The 20,281-nt window shown below is 38.5% G+C and overlaps 1 protein-coding gene across 9 annotated transcripts in view; it reads left to right on the forward strand.

Annotated features, from left to right (window-relative positions):
- Positions 1 to 3,430, forward strand: part of COBLL1 (cordon-bleu WH2 repeat protein like 1) — a 91,912-nt gene extending 88,482 nt beyond the window's left edge. For all 9 annotated transcript variants that reach the window (XM_074873339.1, XM_074873340.1, XM_074873337.1 and 6 more), the window contains exon 13: positions 1,907 to 3,430. In XM_074873339.1, the coding sequence (XP_074729440.1) occupies positions 1,907 to 1,993 (87 nt within the window). In that variant the 3' untranslated portion in view covers positions 1,994 to 3,430. The remainder of the gene's footprint in view (positions 1 to 1,906) is intronic.
- The last annotated feature ends 16,851 nt before the right edge of the window (positions 3,431 to 20,281 follow it).

The following is a 20,281-nucleotide window of genomic DNA, read 5'->3' on the forward strand; positions in this document are numbered from 1 at the left end:
CCATCTCTGCTGGTGATGCCCTTGCTGATGCGACCCAGCATCCTGTTGGCTTTCTTTGCCACTGCAGCACACTGTTCACTCCTATTGAGCTTGTTGTCCACCAGCACCCCCAGGTCCCTTTCCACAGAGCTCCTCTCCAGACAGGTAGATCCCAGCCTGTGCTGCACTCCTGGGTTATGTCTTCCCAGGTGCAAGACCTTACACTTGGTTCTTGCTGAACTGCATAAGGTTCTTGTCAGCCCACTCTTCCAGCCTATCCAGGTCTTCCTGCAGGGTGACTCTCCCTTCCAGAGTGTCCACTTCCCCACTCACTTTGGTATATCAGCAAACTTCATCAGGGTACACTTGATCCCATCACCCAGATCACTTATTAAGAGATTAAACAGTGTTGGGCCCAATATCGATCCCTGGGGGACCCCACTTGTGACAGGTTGCCAGTTTGAAAAAGAGCTATTCACCACCACCCTCTGGGTGCGGGCTGGCAGCCAGTTCCCCACCCACCACACAGACCACTTGTCTAGACCACAACGCATCAGTTTCTCTAGGAGGAGGCTGTGGGGAACTGTATCAAAAGCTTTGAGAAATGCAGGTAGACAATGTCCACCTCTCACCCCACATCAACTGAGCAGGTTACTTTGTTGTAGAAGGTGATCACGTTTGTCAAGCACAATTTGCCCTCGGTGAGCCTGTGCTGGCTTTTCCCAGTCATGTGCTTTATTTGACTTGTGATAGCCCCTGAGGGGGATTTGTTCTGTAACTTTCCCAGGGACTGAAGTAAAACTGATGGACCTATAATTTCTTGGATTCTCCTTTAAGCCCTTCTTGTAGATGGGGTGACATTAGCCGTCTTCTGGGAAGTCCCCCTTTCTCCACAAATTCTCAAAGATTATGGAGAGTGGCCTTACAATTTACTGGCACCTAAAAGTGATTTCAAGTATTGAAAGGACTTTTTAAATGCATTCAATTCATAGCTTCCACTATTGTGCTGCACTCGGTAAAAGGAATAATAATCTGATCCATTTGAATTGTGAAAGAGTTCTGTCAGGTGCTTACTTCTCTTTTTACATCTTACCATACTCTCCCTTCTTTCAGCTCACTTTCTTTTTTCAGCTCAGAGAAAATTATTAAAAAAATAAAATTCTGGCACCACTAGCCAAATTATTTATTTTTTCCCGGTTTATTTAATACGTTGTGTGTATGCAGTGCTGAGATCTGTGGCCTTTTGTGTTGCTGGTCTTTTGTGTTCAATAGGGTCTTCAGTAATTACTAATCTAAAATGGGTCAAGTGAGGTTTCTTTTTAACCATTTTTCTCCTCAGAATGTTTTCATTTTGTTTAGTAAACTGTGTGCTCTGGTGTGTGGTTCACATGACTGTGGAGCATCCACAGCTCCCATTAATTCCAGTTGGAGTTGTTGGTTTGTGCAGCTCCACTGCAAATCAGCTCTTTGCTGTCTATCCTAAAAGTTATAGTTTGCTCCTGACAAAAGAAATATTACCATTGTATAAAGGAATATTAGAAGATTTTGTAAGAAATCGGCTCTATTCAATATTTAATAAAAAGTGCGTGTTTTAATGATGTTTTTTCAAGTATTTCTTTGCAACCAGGTCTGGAGAAGGACTAAAAATTATGCATGTCTTGAATAGTTATAAACTGAATTTTTAGCTAGGATAAAATATGTCTTTTAACTTTTAAATTTCCACTTCTGTAGCATATGTGCTTTGTTCCGAAATCATGTAGAAGGTCTTTCATTGCAATGAGAAAAATGCTAACTGAAGTAACAGTATTCCTTGAAGTAATGCTGTGTAACATACTACAGAGAGAAGAATCTGAAAAGTTAGGTTAATATTTCTTTTATCTTTTTGTTTTCTCTCCCCCTCCCCCACGCCCCCCTCCCCCGCCTCCAGGTTGGTCCTCCATCAAACACCATAGCTGTCAATGGAAGAGCCAGGCTTACTCATTTGTATTCCACAGAAGCAAAAACTAATCACTAGATATTATACCAAATGTTTTGCACTTTACTACTGCTTCATAGGCCAACTTATTACTAACTACAAATTTTTGAAAGTGTAAATGCAAGTATATGTTAATATATTTTTGTCAATTGTTATAGGAATTTCAAGCTGGGTCCTTTGTTGCCTTGGAAAGATTATTAGAATATGTAAATTATGGTAATACTTTGCCTTTTTCTCTTTATAAAGCTGACTATGCTGCTAAAAAGGTTTAAGAGAAGGTGCAGATGAGCTTTGCTTATGTTAGAATGAGAATCAAAAATTCTTGATTTTAGCCTTCAAGACTGAACAATATGTAGCACTGTGCTGAAACTACAGATTTAAAGCAATCTAAGAATTTTTGATCATTAATTTTCAATTGTGTATTACTTTAACAGATTGTATGAATTTAAATCTACCACATGCTGCCTCCGTAGTACTTTGTTAAATTAATTTGTAATTAGTAGAAAATCTTCATTATATTCGGTAGTTTGTTTCTGTTTAAAAAAATAGATGGTTTTGTTCCTGTAGCTGAGTAGTTGGGATAAGTATTTTGATTTTTTTAATCTCCTTTAATTTTTTTCCTGGTAGCACACACAACAAAATCAGGACATAAATTATTGGAAATTTTTGTACTACTTAAAAACTTTTCTTAACGGTAGCACTAAATGACATTTTTCATCTACTCTTTGAGTACCTGTATATAATATTTACCTAGCACTCAGATAAGCAATACTTTTTGTGAACTAGATATATTTTAATCATCAGCATATAGTCACTTACTGATAAAATGCAAATTCCAGTTTTGATAATGAAATAGAAGAATCTTTTTTTCACTGGAAGCATGACTAAAGAATGAACTGCTTTGGATTTATTCGTGTAAAATATTTTAATCTTAAAACAGCACAATAACACACTTACAAAGCATTCTTGTGTTTGAGAGTGTCTATTTATAGATTAAGCATTAAATATCGAAATGGGAATATATATTAAAAGAAAATGCTTCATGTTATATTTTATCTATTTTCCATTTCTTGTCGAGGTTATACATTTTGGGAAGAGGGTTGGAACTATGATCACACTCATGATGAAATTTCTAGATTATGGATGCATGCAGCAAGTGTTGGGGTATTTGCCATATTAAACTATTTTCTTGCTGGACTTGATTTAAATAAAAGTAACGGTATTTAGTTTCTGTTCTTCAACAATATATTTATTTTGCATTTTAGAGACATTCTGTAACTCGGTTTCAGAAACTGATCTATATGTGCATTTCAAAGGGTTAATTAACGGTTTGCTGCCAGGTTTTTGTGCAATAATCTCAAAGAGGTCTGATTACTTTTCTAGTACAGAGTCAATTATTGGTTACAAATAACAGTGTTAACTTAATGCTGAAACCCTTCAAGGAATGTTTTAGTAAATAAAAATTCATAGAGCTGATGAACATTTGTTCACTGCTGTTCTCTCGTGTTTTCTCTCCTATATCTAAGTCAAGGTGTATTACCACTCCCTTCTCCTCCTTGTTCTTGCCTCCAATCAAGGGCGAATTCCAAGGGCGGGGGGAACCCACATGGCGGTTCAAAAGATCTGTTTCAGGGTCTGGTTGCAAAAGAACGCTTCATCCTTCACTTGAAAATGGTGAGATAGAAGAGGTAGGGTTTTTTCTAGTTTCTAACTGGGGCTTACATTCTAGATTTCACTGTGTCTTGAGGGACAGACTTGTAAATGGTAACTCACCCCCAGGATTCTAGTGCCTGTGTTCATTGTGATATTTGAAGTCTGTGTTTCGAGCACTGCTATACACCATGCTGATCTGTACCTGCCACAGAGGTTGCACTGTGAAAGGAATCTCCTTGTGTGTACTTTGGGTGGGAGGGGGTTACATGTTTTTTTTTTTCAAACCTTGGTCTTCTCTGTCAAGGTGACTAAAGTTATTTCATAAAACTAATTTAATCTCCATCTGTGATAATACAAGTCTATATGACATTTCACTACTTCGACCAACTTGGTGGAGTCCTATTATTCCGGTTTAGGAAAAAGTTCAAATAACTGTGCTTGGTTTTCTTTGGTTTTGACTACAAAACTATACTACTGTATGTGCCTTAGTCCCATATGTTAAAAGTACGTTGTCCTTTTATGTGAAGTCCTGAAGGCAAATATCATCCTATGTAGCATAGATTAAAACCAAAAACACCTCACTTGAATTTAGGGTTTCTTGTCTGTGTAACTGAACTTGCTTGATAGTTAACTGAAATGTTTATACACACTATATTACTGTGAAATTCTTCAGCAAGATTTTCTGTTACTAGCTGGCAGTATTGTTTAGCAAAACTTCCCCCTTCTTCCAACATATATGAGTAAGACATCTTTAAATCTTGCTATTGTATACCTAGAGACTCATTTTTTCTTATACTCTTTTATTAAATTCTACCAGAAAAACTCCTGTTGATGAACTTGACATTTTTACTCATTGTTCGAACAAGAAAACATTTCTGCTCGAGTAACAAGTAAGTGTTTCTAGCAACTGCAAGCCCAAGCTAGACAGCAGTAAATTTTTGTTGTGGATGCCTTACAGGCAGGGAAAACAGGCTTTTTTTTGGGCCCAAGAATACTTACAGTTTGGGCAACCTGTATTACAGACGTCTTCCAACAGAAGGCAACTAGTTCTGCCATACCACTTACCTTTGCTGCTTTTGAATGGCAGTCAAAACATTTAGGGAAGGAAAGTCAGGATATTGCAGTAAATGAAATGACAGTGTAATTGTGCAGACAAAATAGCAGACCCCAATAAAGGTGCACTATGATTTACTGTCATGAGTTCTTTGAAGAAGCAGCAAATATCCATCTAGCACAGTGGGATCTTGATCTAGCTCAGACTGTAGGACTTTTTCTAGCCCTCCTTTACTTACAAAAACAATATACTAAAAATGATCTTGTTGGTTATTATAGATAATATTGTTTTTATCATTTTAAAGAAGAATAAAATTAAGACTACAGATGTGTCTGGAGAAGGGAGCAGTTTTGCTGGGATAGCATAATGAAATAGTCTTGTTACTAGAGGTTTTAAGGCCAAGGCAAGAGCTCTTTTGCAGCTGAAAGATGTTAAACCACTGGATGTCTCCATTTTGGGGACGTATTTAGTAATCAGTGCCCTAGTTTTTCCTGGCTACTTGAAATTTGTGCCCTAGCATATTGTAGATTAAGATCTCTAAGGAAGACATGAAAATGATATGGATATGGACCAAGAGGCATGGATCACACATACTGGGTAAAGGATGAGAATATAACATGAGAGCAGCTCATGCTTTTAATTTCAAGTTTGTACAGGCACCTGTTACCAGCCAAAGCAAACATTTTCAGTTGGAACCGCTTAGAATCCTATTTTAATACACAGTTGCTGAGAAGGTTGAAATAATTTCCTTAAATAGATACAAAGAAAAGATGATGTTCAGCAGTAGGGTCTACATCCTTGAGTGCTTGGCCAGAGTGCATCTATCAGGTGTCGGACAACTACAACTAGATTGAAGAGTAACTAACTGTAAACTAATAAATTGATGGATTGGTAGCCAAGCAAATAGAGCTCTTTGCAGAAGGGCAAATGTCTTTTAATTTAATTGTCTATGTCCATGTTAACAGAATGGGAGGTTGAAGTCAAAACAGCATGTTTAGACCAGAGCTGCCATCTTCACAGGCACAACAGCCTGGGTTCCTGGGTGCTGTGAACGGTCTGAGGTTCTGAAGCTGTGATGTTCTGTTAGCGCTTGGCTGTTGACTGGATAGCTGAATCTGAAACATCACTTGTTATAGACGGATTTCTTACAAAGTCTGTTTTGATGATAAAGCAAAGCTTTACCAATATCAATGGAAATGCTTCACAGCCTTTAACTGAAAAGGATGCTTTCTATGTGGATTACTTTATACAATCCAATTGAAAAATCACAGGTAAGGTGGATTTTTTTTTTTTTCCCTTTAAAATTTCCAATTTAGGTAGCTTTGTGAGAGGAGGTGTCCTTCTTAAAATTACATGAAATTTGCAAATAACAGGAATCTATACTTCAGAAAAAGACTTAATTTTGGTTTGTGTTCCTTGCAAGAGCTATGTGACATGGTAACTAGCACAGAAACTGTGTATTTATCGCAACGTATTGTATGTAAAGTGGCATTATTTTTGTTAGCTGTTGCTGCTGGTTAACACAAGTTAACTCCTTAATGGTTTTTGTGTGTATATGTCTTCAAGGAGCAGATTTGGAAGAGAAGTAGCTGTATTAAACCTTACATCCACATAACAGTACAACAGCTAGGGTTTTAAGTAAAAGAGTAGATGAACTCTTCCTTCCCTCCTCGTTCCATAACCCTGGAAAGACTACTAAAACTGTTAATGGACTTAGTGATTCCTAAATTATTCAAGACACTGAAGAGAAGAAAATTAATGGGAGGGGGAAGGAGAGGGGATTAGCTAGAGAAAAAGAAGAGGAGTTGTGTTTTTCTTGATGTGGAGAATCACCACTTCTGTGAGAACATGCAGAAGGATATTTCTGCTCCTCCCCTGTTTAATGCACAAAGGAGTAATCTTCTACAGGCAAATTACCGGTTGAGGAATGACTTCACTTGCTTCCCAGTGGAAGATGTTGAATGAATTTGGTATTCCTCATCAGTGTCTTAAAATAGGAAGTGCCACTTCTCCCCCGACCTTTCATATTTCATGTTTTCTGGTTTGGCTTCAGGGTTCTACAAATATTGTACCATTTCAGAATGTGTGGGTACAAGCCAGAAACTAAAAGCTTAACTCTGAAAGCCTGATAACTTGTGATCCCTGTTCATGTAATCAGTACAATGATGAAAATGCAATCCTGCGCAGGACAGGCATTGTTCCGCATTTGCTAATATAGCAGTGAAAGAAAATCTCTTAACATTAGGAAAGGGAGAAACAATTGTATCTAAAAAGGACACTAAAACTATTAGGAAATTTAAACTACATCTATTGGTAATTGTTATTTCAGAGCGATTGTGCATATATAACTTAGGGCCTGGAAATAACAAGGGCTGTATCTTCTCCAACAGAAATAGATGTAACTCCAGTACCAAAAAGAATCCAGAAAAGTTGGATTTGTATGTATGTTGCTAATTCCTCTGAAATTCTCAAACTTTGAGAATGGTCTTGTGCCAATAACATACTACAGCCAGTCCGATTATACAAAAATGCCAGTGACATTTACTAATTACCAGTTTGTGATTGTATAAGAAGTGTATTTTCAGTAGCTGTTTTGTTGATTATCAGCTGCTGCATGTGAAGAACAACTGTCTTCTGTTTCAACAAATGATCTTGGCAATTTCTAAAGCAGTGCACGGGCGTTCCCAAACAATGCTTAAAAGAGGATTTTAGGGGTAGGGTGGGAAGCTAATTCTTAGGTTTCTCAGTCATTTGAATACTCCTCAGAGCAATTGCTAAAATAAAGAACCTGAAGAAAACTTACTCAGAGTGGAAGACTAGGCATTTCTGAAGAATACATTCTAGTCTTGTCTTATATGAAATGTAGGGCAACATTGTTTTGTTATTCGTATTAATAGTGACCCAACTCTCTCCGTAGAAAGCGGGCATCAATAGTTGGGGGAGGTTGGGGTGACGGAGGGGAAGCTTCGAGATCAGTGTAGTTGAACTTCTCCAGAAAAAAGTCATAAGCTGCTGAGGGACCATTCCCTTGTTCGTTCCGTTTGAGAGAATAAACTGAAATACGTAAAATTCAAGCCTTAAACTTTGATCTCATTGGATTGGCACAATTCTTCACAGTATACCTAACTATGTGCCATGTATGAATTAAGTATCATATTCCCTTAGTTATTTAGTGGCAAAAAATGGAGATAGATCACCATGTGGAATAATCAAAAGTATTTACATAGCTATCAAACACTCACAGATTTAATCTTATGATTTGTCTGCATTTTTATGCAGCTGTGGTATCTGGTTGCGTCAGATTATATGAACTGTAAATCTGTAAAAGTCTCCTATATCTAAGTTTACTGTGAAGATAAGAATTTGCAGTGTGCCAAGAAATGCTTATTAAATATTCCATCAGTCTTCAAAGTTTCGAGTTAAACTTTTAAAAGAGAGCAATTGTCAGTACAGGGGGTTCTGCTGCTTCTGTTGCCATGTTCAAAGAATGTCAGAGCAATGGGGCATCACCTTTTTATAGTTTTAAGTCTCTATTTGGATTTTTTTTTTTAAATCTGAGTTTCATATTGAACTTAAATGTTGAACAAATGTGCAATGGTTAAAATGTTTTAACATCTTTAAGTGTGAAGGATCCCCAGATGTTTAGTAGGCTGTAATTAGGTGAACCTAATCACTTCATTAATGAAATACTGTCACTTAAAGTGTACAGTGCCTTTGATTAGAAGCATTCCCTTATTAAATGGACTAGAACAGCACCTGAGGATGTCTATACTGTGTCAGTGATTCTTGAAATATTAAGCTGTTCCTGTTTTAGTAGTCATGGCTCCTTCACAACTCTCTTCGGTCCTTTTTAAGATGTAAATTCAAGCCTGCTCTGATCTATGAATAAGAACATTGTGTGCTGCTGACACTAATGTGAGAGTAAGTGCTGCTCTGTAACTTGCATAAGGAAGTCAGCATTACTAATATGAAAGAAATTAATTAACCATTAAAGCAACTTCCCACAGAAACTTAGATTTAGTCATTATTTACATTCTGTATGTAAATCGAGATTTAACTTGATCACAAATTACAGGCATCATGCAGAGATTACTGCATGAGTTTATTACCACTGCACAGGGTTAGATGGTCACAGTGGTACCTTATTTTCATGTGGGTATCAGATACCTGAATACCTACAGGTAGTAATGGGAAAAAAACAGTGTACTCCATCAATATACATATCAGAAAATCTTGTTAGTTTTGGAGTAAGCTGATACAGAAGCAGGGAGGGCAAAACATAGAACCCAGTGATGTATTATAAATAGTGAGGATTAACTAAAAAGACAAAACATCAGGTTATGTGAAGTCTACCAGTTGACAGATTTTGTTCAAATAAGGATTGGAATGATTTGAAATACTGAAATTGAAGTCTGTGGATAATTGGGTTTTATTTATCAGTCAGGTGTAGACTGTAGCATTAAAGTGTTGTAGAACAGTATGGCTGGAGAGCTGATATTTCCACCTCTACAGAACTGGCTTTGTCATGTCTAGTGACTGAACACAGCTCTTAGTCCCCCTTTTGTGTCCTGTTTTTTATAAATAAGCTAATTTTGATGCAGCTGGATTTTCTAGTACTGTTTACCGATCTGTAACATAGTAAATCAAAAAGCAGAATACTGTCTACACATAATGCAGCAACCTCTCCTGTACCACACAGAGGGTAATGATACTTGTTTAAAGTCTTCCATCTGAGTACTAAGCAGGGCTGACCTTGCTTAGCCTGTGATATTTGATATCATCATAGCCAAAGCAACAAGAACACTAAAATACAGTAAATACAAGGAAATTTTCACAAGTGACAGAATAGTTAAAAGAATGGGAATGTTAAAGAATGCGCTTGAATATTTCATAGTGAACATCCAGGGGAGTAAAGGTATTGAAGCATACAGTCAGCTCAGGGCAGTGGGAGAACTAAGTCCACAGAACCTGCAGTTGCAACAGCTGTTAAAGAATAAATTTGGCCAACAGTGGCTATTTGCAAGTACTAGTGTACTTAGTGTACTAGTGCTGGTGTACCTTAACCACTAGCGTACTTACTAATGGTTAATATATTTCTAGTTGAAAAAATAATTAATAAACTATAGTTGGACTCAGAATTTCATAATTTCCCCCCCAGCTATATGTGTGTGTCTGCCTGTTTGTTTACTCTCTTCCCCGCCCCCCCATGTGTTCCTGATAAAGAACTCAGACATGATGGCTACAGTCACACTTAATCTGAAGCAGTAAAGCAAGGACAAATGAATTTATTTCACAGTTGCGTAAGGCTTTATATAGCTCTGATATATCAAAAATACAGTGAAAATCATCTTTAAAATAGTTAAGCTGATTGCAGATTTCTAAATGAAACACTCGAACTAAACAGGGAGATGGGGGAAGGAATGTGGAGAGAGCTACAATTGGTCACTTCGGTTAAACAGCATGACTGATTCCATCAGCAGAGGCTATTCCATTTCTTCAGATGCTAAGAGCTAATTAAACACTTGTGTTCTGCAAACTGAAGTGTATTTGGCCACTCAAACGTGGATTGGCGGACACCTGCAGCTATGAAGTGTGTGTACCAAGCAAGTCGGTCCCTACGGTATGTATGCCATGCTGCTGCAGTTCTAAACTCCAGCACCTAAATGATGCAAAGAGGTGAAGCAAAGGCTGAAGAAGTAGATTGCAGAAGACTTCTTTTTCAAATTATAGAGGACTGGGAGAAAGATGGGCACCCAGGCAGCTGCATAGTTAGGTGCCTCACTTTTAAGGATTAGCATACTGTTAATCCTTATTAAAAGCGGCTGTACTGCTAGGGTTAATTCTTGAATGGCCAGAAGGTCTGTTGGGAGTCAGCCAACAGGCAGTCAAGCTGCTATTGGGCCCAGCCCTTAGAGCTGGCATGTTTTAATGATCTCCAGAGAGTGCTGAGAACTCTGAGACACTGTTTACCTGACTCTCCCTTTACCAAGACAACTGAAGGGTAGGAAGAGGAGAGCATTACAGTTTCTGTAGCTGCTGGTAACTGTATGGTAACTCTTACACATAGCTGTGTAAGAGAGCTCTACCAGAGCTCTACTGTGAGCGGTGTAAGAAAGCTTTATCAGAAGCTACCGTGAGACAGGCATGAGCTCTGTGCATGGAGTTCACCTGGGGCTGGCCTGTCAGGACAAGGGACCCTGAGAGAGGGAGGTTTGGGGGAAGTGGGCTTAAGGGCTCTACCTGGAAGTGGTGGGCTTAATTTTTTTTTTCATTCAAAATGTGCTATTAATGATTTTTTTAAAAATGAGAATTTTATTTTTCCTGTAGGCCCCCTGTAAGTGCTGGAAGGCCACTCTAAGGTCTCCCTGGAGCCTTCTTTTCTCCAGGCTGAACAACCCCAACTCTCTCAGCTTGTCCTCACATGGGAGGTGCTCCAGCCCCCTGATCATCTTTGTGGCCTCTTCTGGACCCACTCGAGCAAGTCCATATCCTTCTTATGTTGGGGACCCCAGAGCTGGACACAGTGCTCCAGGTGGCGTCTCACAAGAGTGGAGTAGAGGGGGAGAATCCCCTTCTTCGACCTGCTGGCCACACTTCTCTTGATGCAGCCCAGGACATGGTTGGCTTTCTGGGTTGTGAACACACGTTGCTGGCTCACAGTTTTCCATCCACTACTACCCCCAAGTCCTTCTCTGCAGGGCTGCTCTCAGTCAACTCATTGCCTAGCCTGTATTTGTGCATGGGATTGCCCTGACCTGTGTGCAGGACCTTACACTTGGCCTTGTTGAATTCAGGAGGTTTGCATGGGCCCACGTCTCCAGCCCGTCAAGGTCCCTCTGGACGGCATCTCCCTTCCCTCCAGCATGTCAGTCACATGACACAGCTTGGTGTCATCAGCAAACTTTTTGAGGGTGCACTCAATCTCACTGTCAATGTTGCCAACAAAGATGTTAAACAGCGCTGGCCTCAACACCGATCCCTGAGGAACACCACTCATCACTGCTCTCCACTTGGACGTTGAGCTGTTGACTGCAACTCTTTGAGTGCAACCATCCAACCAATGAACTATTCTAGGCTGTCAGGTGTGCTTGGAAGTTCAGTTGATGTAAAAGGCATATTTTTTGGTGCCCATGAAAGATAAAAGGCTAAAAAGAGAGGTAAGGAAGGGTCTGCTAGACCACACTGTTAGGAAAAGGAAGGAGGTGAGTCTTGTGTAACCATGACATTAATTTTAAAATATATTTTGGTAGTGATGTGAGTTGCCAGATCATCAGTGGGGAAAACAACAGAAATCAAACTGGAATGATTTTATCTCAAAGTGGGGGGGGGGGCAGTTAAAAGCAGCAGATATTTCAGATTAATCCTGACTCTTTAGATTGATAATCTAAAGGTGGAAGGCAATTTGGGTGAGAGAGAATAAAACAAGAGTTACAAGACCTTTAGAAAACATGTCAAGAAAGATTAAAGGAATGGGGTTGTTTTAGTGTAAAAAAAAAAAATAAAAATGGAAGACTGATCAGGATGACATAACCATGTTTGAACACAAAAAAGTTGCTACACCAAGGCAAGTGATTAATCATTGTATCTTCAAGCAATAGTCTGTTCCAGCTTTAGAGCATAATGGAAGAATGGCTGTACTGGGTCAGACTGAAGGTTTGTTCAGCTTGTTACGTGGCTTTTGACAATGATCAAAAATTCATCCCTAGGGAAAAACATAAGATTATAAAACACACAAAGTAATACTTACCCAAGGTATGCTCAACCTTCAACAATTTTTAGCTCTGAGAATGCCTAAGTGAAAATGATTTCTATGTATTTAATAGTCTTAATAGTCATCTTGTTCAAGAACTTGGCTACTCATTCTTTCAACTTTTGTAAAATTTGAGCGGTGACAGTACTGTGTGACAAAGTCTGCTTTTACTTAATGACATACTGTCTGAAGAACCATCTTTTTTTTGTTTGTTGTGAACTTCTACTTGCTAGCTTAATTTTATCCTCTCCAATTCTATTTCTTAAAGAGACATTAACTCATCAATCCCCATTCATGCTCTTTATGCCACTCATGTCTTTACATAGTGTAAGGGGTTGTACCATAGGCATTTGAGACTTGTACACTCTTGCCATTTTATCTGTTAGATGTCATTGAGATTTGTCAAAAGAAAAATATAGGTATGACCATGCCTTATGATTCATTTCTTTCAGTATCTTGGGAAGAGGACATTTTCTCCTAGCCGCATTTATTTTTCAAATCTGTCTTCTTGCAGCTCTTTGCCATAGTGAGTCACCTGCAGGCTACACCTATCTTCCATACAAGATCAAGAGTTTGAAAGAAGTTTGTATGTCACACTTCTAAAGTATTAAATATCCAGCTGAATAGAACCTTGCTAAGTCCTATTTTTTCACAGATGTGATCATCTGATTCACAGATGATCTTTTCAGTTCTCTGGACAGTGAACAAAATTGTTTAAAAACTTGAAGATCTGATATATAGGTTGTTCAGTTTACTGTGATAGTTGTTTGTTAGTTTCAACTTAAAATAATGAGATTCCTTTGGCAGCTAAGATGTGCCACCTTTACATGTGAAATTTCAATCAGTTTTTCTGACAGGAATTTATATTGAAGTCCATTACCAACATACTATGTTTGATTAGAATAGCTCATCTAATCTTTCTCATTCATCCATTAGCAATTTTCCCAGGAAGTTAGCAAGGCATAAACCTATAAGATTTCCAACAGTGAGGTGAGAAATGAAGCAGCTTAACAACAACAACAAAGCCCCTTGTCAAGCAAACATTCACGCTACCTCCCACCTAAGCACCGAGTGCTGTTGCTTCCAAAGGGATGGCAACTCAGAACCCAGTGTGGTAACACAGGGACCTTGCTGGGGAGGGCCCTGTCCCACCATCCCTGAGTGAGGGAGAAGGGTAGGCCTGGATACAGCAGCCAGGGTCAGCCAAGAGTCCAGATGACCAGACAAATCCATAGTGAGGAAGAAAAGTCTGTGGCTCTGGGTGCAGATCAGCATGTCCATGGCCAGACACAGGCATGGATGCAGCAGGAACTGTAGCTCAAGTGGGGACAAGGCACTAGAGCCTCAGATCAAGAGCAGTTCCCCAGGAAGGGGACAGCCCTGACTACAGCCTCCCCACCAAGCTGTCTGAAGAGCTCTTCCCAAGGTCACCGCTGCAGTTCAGGCAGCCAAACCTCCAAGACAAGGGAGGATATGCTTGTGGTCTTGATAGCTGGCTCTGATGGAAAGTATGCCCCTGAGTGAAAGGAGCTACGGCAATGTAGTACTTGAGATAGGCTAGAGTTCACCCCTGGAAAAACATTTTGCTAGCAGATGCACACCAGGCCTAGCAGGAAAAGCAAGCACTTGTGGGCAAGTTACTAACTGCTGTGGTTTTCTCATCCCCCTTCAATCCCCATCCACCAAACTGAATGCAGTTGGCAATTTGGCCACAATTCGTACTCCCTCTCCCTTTTTAAAAAAAATCATATTTGCACTATAGTCAATCACTGTGCTGAAGGTTACTGTAAAGTATCTATCAGTTGACTGAAGACCTTGTACTTGCACGATGAGCACTTTTGCCTACAAATACAGGTAGCTGTCCAGAAATCTAGAACAGGGAGAATGTATTGCCTTAAGTTCAAATATTCTTTCTAGTCTGGCTTGCAAACACAGTGTTTTCTCCTGAACTATTTCTGCTGATTCATTATTAACTTACTTTGTATTGCAATGTTAAAGTGAAACATGTTTCTTTAACTCTCTTTAAATGAACTACCTTTGTGGCAGTATTTTTAGATGGGTTTTTTGATGCCTTTTTAATGGTACATTAAAACTTAATGAATGCTGAGTAACAGTAGAATCCCTATGGAACCACATATGGTATCTACATTAATACTGAATGAATGCATAATGATCAGTAAAATTTCTGTGGTTTCCACATGAATCAACAGTGATGAGCCACTTAGTGTTACACTCAATTACATCATGTTTAATTTATGTAGCATTGTTTGGACATTATGTTTAAATGTCTTTAGTAAATCATTGAGACTCTAATTGAGCCTCCATTTCAGTGACAAATTGCACTGTAAACATTAAATTCAGTTTTTTACACAACAATTAATTTATGTTGAAGCCTGCTTGCAAAGGGTCAACAATTTGATATATTCTCACTATTACTCCCTGAAAAATGGAATCCTAATATGAAAATAAATTGCAGTACCTGTTAAATTATTTCTGTTCCCTTAGTTATGCAGCATCCAGACGCTGGAAATGTATTTATTCCCTCAACTCTGGAAACAATGGCAGTACCTCAACTGCTCTATATGACTGCTGCCAAGCAGTTCAGAAGAACTTTTCAGGTCAGAGTACCTCGTGCACATCTATGCATCAGACTCAAAAGAGTTTTCCACAATGCCTGCCTCTCCGCAGTGTCACACCACCTCTTGTGTATTTGGGAGGCCTTTCTAGCGCATCCATGACTCGCTTGCAGTGCAGATGTACTACAGCAAGGTGGACCAAGACATTTTGAAGACTGACTATGCCACCGGTCTGCCAGAGGTAGCCAAAGAGGTGGTGAGGGAACCTACACCAAATGCAGACACGCTTTCAGCTGTTGTCCAGTCCTGTGCAGGACCAGGAAGCCACCACTTTTTCCCATGGTGTTGATTACCTGACAGCCTGTGCAGAGGAATATAATCTTGCCTCACTTCCAAAGCATTACAAAAGTGTGAGGGACCCACTGCCTCACTTCATCTCTCCTGCTCTACCTTGTAACACACGAACATGGGCAGTTGGTTGCATAGGCCCTGGGGTGAAGGCTCTGTGAAAGGCTGCCAGTGGCAAGAGGATTGTCTGTAGCTGTAGCCCTCCACTGAAGACTTTCACAGTAACTGCTGCAGCAACAGCATTTGGAGTGAAACGGGGTAGAAACTTATCAAAGGATGCTATGCTAGACTCCATCTTCCCAGACTGGCTCCACAGGGAGATTAGAGATATGCACATATCTGATCACAGTGAAAAATAATACAAGTAAATACACTTTGTAAGGGAAAACTGGAAATAAAATACTCCTACTCCAACTTTCCCTAGGAACTTCTCCTTGGCTTTTACATTTTCCTATCAGGTACTTCTAGCAGATAAGCTCCTGACATGCTGTTTCAGTGGGTGTCTGCTTGAGCTGGTTTTGGAGATGTTCCAAGGCAGGTTTGCAAATATTCATTCATAGAATGAGGCTGGGGTTGCCTGTTTTATTCAATCAGCTCAGTTACCTAAAGAGCCATCCGAACTTGTCTGACTTCTGGCAGAGAAGGTACCCTCTTCCACTATAGAAGGGATCTTGTACTCTCTGTTCTCTCAAGTTGGTCCTCCTCACTGGTAGTTCAGGCCAGCAAGGTCTTATCAAGAGTCTTTTTTACTTGAATATTCTTCCTCAAGTAGCTGTTCAAAATACAGTAAGTTTGACAGGTCTTGTCTTGGGAGTTTTTAGTTCTGAGAGGTTGTCTAGTCCAGCTGTCTTAACAAGAAAGACTGGGGGGAAAGAGAACTGGATTTGGAGAGCTATTTACAAATAAATCCATCAATATATTTTTAGCTTCTGCAAATTTCCTGCATTAGCTTCTAGCACTAAGCACTGCATCCAGTTACTTTAGTTTATAGAGAATTTACCATCTGTGAGTATACCAAGCTATCATTTTCATTTGCTGTTCTTTTTGATCTACTGTGAGATTATCTGATAACTGGCAAGGCATCTAATAAACAGCTGGCCAACAACTTTGTTAGAAGATCTATAGAAAAAGAACTTTATAATGATAATAATCATAACAATAGCTGCTCTCGTTTCCCTGGATTGCTGAAAAATGCAAATTCAGACCTTTAATAATTGCAGCTCAGGCTTTCATTTCTGACAGCAAAGTGAGAGAGAAAAAAATCTTTCCATCCTAAGAAGCTGTAAAAGAGGCTATCAGCTTCTTTTTTTAATTATAATTCATTCTTGTTAGAAGAATTTAATAAACGAAGTATAAGAGTGAAAAGATACTTATGGAGAGCCTTTTCATTTTGCTTTAAAAAGTCCTTTTTTGGTTTATGTTGATCTTTTTAATGATTCTGATCTCATGATTTAGGAATTCTATGTTGTGTTAATTTAATTCAGCTTTAATTTGAATTGAATAAAATATTGGCTAGCTTGCTGGCTATGATGATAAATGCATGTACTGCTTAAACAGAAAGTGTTTGAAATATATAAAATAATCTGAAATACACTTCAATGTTTGTCTAATAGATTTTAGTGATGTAATTATTTCTAATTTGTTATGTGGCTGTATATTTTTAGAGCCTGCCGTGTAAGAGTATTTTTTAAAATGAGATGTAATGAGGTTATAATACCACTATAGCCTTTGGAATAACACCAATATAAGAAACAGTACAAGAAAATAATCGAATGTATGCCTTGAGCTACATGGTGGCTGTACAAACAGACTTCATGGCAAATTAGATTTCCTTGACTAGTGTTGTGGTTACAGTGATATAATTCATGTTTCATAACTCTGAAGATATAATGAAGACATTGTAACCAGAAATGTGTCAATTTGAATAAATTTATTATGATTTGCTTTGGTTCTAAAAGCTCCCAATATGTTATAATAGAAGCCTACGTTCTTGCTTGAGAGCCAGCCAAACTCTGTAGAAAATGGAATGGGGTTTTAATGTCTTAACAAATCACTTAATGGTAGATTTTCCCTTCAAATAAACAAAAGGAGAATTGTTCTGAAGGGACTGTGCTAATAAAAGAGATTGGAATATACCTTTCTTTTAAAGCCACTTTGAAAGTAGAATGTTTGGAAGCCTTGTATTTAGATGGTGGCCTCTTATTCCCCATGGAAACTCAAAACATTGTTAAAACTGTACATCCACTTTTGCCTGAATCCCAGTTGCAATGAAGCAAAACTTAGCCCATGCAACAATTAACTCTCTTCACCCATTGCTGAACTGCAATTACATTTGGACTGAATGCAATATTCAACAGACTACCCCCAGCTACAGTGCAAAGTAATTTCTCCAACTAAAGCCATGGAGGCTGGTGGAATGTAAATTGGAATTTAGTTAAGGCACCATCTAACATTTGCACAAAGTACAATTTATCAGGAACTTCCATGTATCACCTTCAGTGACACATTCTAGCTTTAATACAGTTTCTTGGACAGAGGCTTGGTATTGGTTCTGAGGCCATGGCTTGACAACATGCTAACATGGGCTTGAGGCCTTGAAGAGTTGCCACAGGAAGAAGAATCCTCAAACTCACTTTGTTAGTTCAAGTTTGTTAAGACATTTTCAATGGGTTGAATTTTTACCAGTAGGCTTTTTGCCAGATCAGATATTGTCTGTCCTCCCACAGCCTGCATAATGTCAGCCCAGAAACATAAAGCTGCTACAGATTCTTTATCATGTACTGTGGCTAATTTGACAGAAATGTGACTGTGTGCTTATTCCTTCTGTGGAATGGGTATGTATGTCATCTTGAGTGCTCCGGTAGTACAGATATCCAGTCATGTGAAAGAATACCAACTTTTGTGTCTAGAGTGGATTTATAAAAACCTGGACTTTATGAAAAGGAAATGTATTAGTCCAATAGTTCTTCTTGGATGATAGGATGCAAGTTGCATTTTATAAGTCTGAAAACCGCATTGCTGTTGTTTTATAAAATAAGTTCAACGAATGTAAAAAAAAACCCATGTATTGCTTTCTCTTATTTGAATTCTCAGACAAGTACAATGGATTGAGATAAATTTATGGAACTGACAGAGAACACTGAAGGATGAATTTAAAAGGATTGAGTGGCTATAACACCTTTCCTAATTTCAGATGTGATCTCAGTTTGTAGTCCTGCTTCCCAAATGCTTCAGATCCATCAGATGTTAAATTTCTTTGAAGTCAGGTGCAAATTATTTATGAACTTGTTCAGTAGCCAGCATTTTTCTCATTTCCCCTCCCACCCCAAGGGAAATTTTGTAAGACTTTTTGACTTTTAAGTAGAATTTACAGGGCCACTATGTGTAACACAATTGTCTGGAATTATCTTGTATGTTCTTATTCAAGTAATGTGTAATATGTCCTTCATAAATACAGAGAAGTGAACTAAAAGGTTGCTTACGTTCAGTGTTATGAAATTGTTCTATTTGTCATGGTAGAATTAGGACTATTAGAAGAAAATCACTTATTAAATGAAGTAGAGGAGCTACTAAACAACTCCAGAGCACAGCTACAGTAAACATGAAATCAAAGGAAAAGGTACTTTTTTCTTCAGCTCAAAGGAAAATCACCTTTTGGACCAGATTTAAAGCTGACTTATTGTCAGGAGTACTGAAGTATTAATACATTTTACCTCTTTTATTTTTAGAAACAAGAAACCTTCATTATAGTTACAAAGAAGGACGGCCTGATTGTTAGAGTACTAATTTTGGACTCAGAGTTTGCATTCCTTACTCAGCCACAAATTCCATTAGATCTTGAGAAAATCACTTAGCAAATTAATTACATTGTCTAATTTTCAACAGCTTACTGAGATACTTTAGTCAGAAGACCGTTCTCCCTAGGTTTCCCATGTAGTCAGAGGAAACAAAAAGTTATTCTGGGATGGTTGTTAGCGCTAAAACCCCTATGTGTTTTTTAGTTGACCTCTGGAGTCACCTGTTCCTGTCCATGGAAGTTCTATGCCTCTATGTTAAATGGCCAGCCTAACTTGATATAGTATCTAAAGTCAGGTACTCTGAATACCCACTTAGGGTTAATTTTAAAACACGTTCAGGCACATTAAGATGCAAACATTTACTCATCCGTATGAAGGGAATAAATACATTAAAATGTTAGGTGCACTGATGTTGTGATAATTAGGTTCATAAGTGCTGAGATTGTTGTTAGATAGGGTTCCTGAATTACAGACATTTGCATTAATAACCTTTTAATATAATAACTTCCAAGTAGTCAGCACAATGCTTTTAAAACATGAACGGTAGGTTGGTTTTTCAAAGGTTTATTGAATACCTTATTCCCTGAATATAGATTTCTTGGAAAAACTCTTGAGACGGAGCAAGTGCCCCTTTCTCTATGTAAACCCTCTGGGATTAATTCATTCCAAAAAGTACTAAATGTCCTACCAGGTGATATATTAAAATGGTGGCAGATATGTTATACAGTGGCACTACCTTAGGAATTCCAGCTGGCTAGATAAGCATTTGTTTGTTTTACCTTCTGTCATTTGGGAGGAACATAATGACTCCGTCATTAAGGTTCAGCAGAGCTTTCCATTTCATAGCCCCTTTTCAAGGCGTTCTAAATTGCACATGCACAGGTAGATTGATTTGGAAATTGCTTTGCTCAGTGAGGGCTGGTGCAAATTTGAAGCTGCAGATCTGGACTAAGTTATTCTAGTGATTTTGGAAGAGAAAAATTCTTCCTCCCCTCACATGTATGCAGATATGCATACAGTCACATTTTAAATTTCTTACTATTCCCAGAATTAGAGAAAAATCTCCTTCGATCTAATGAAAGCTTCCAAAACTCAATTTCACAATGCAAGATTTCTGAAGTTACTAGACTTTCATTTTGTTTCCTAAAG

The sequence above is a fragment of the Strix uralensis genome, chromosome 6 (genome assembly GCF_047716275.1).
Source record: "Strix uralensis isolate ZFMK-TIS-50842 chromosome 6, bStrUra1, whole genome shotgun sequence".
Classification (NCBI taxonomy): domain Eukaryota; kingdom Metazoa; phylum Chordata; class Aves; order Strigiformes; family Strigidae; genus Strix; species Strix uralensis.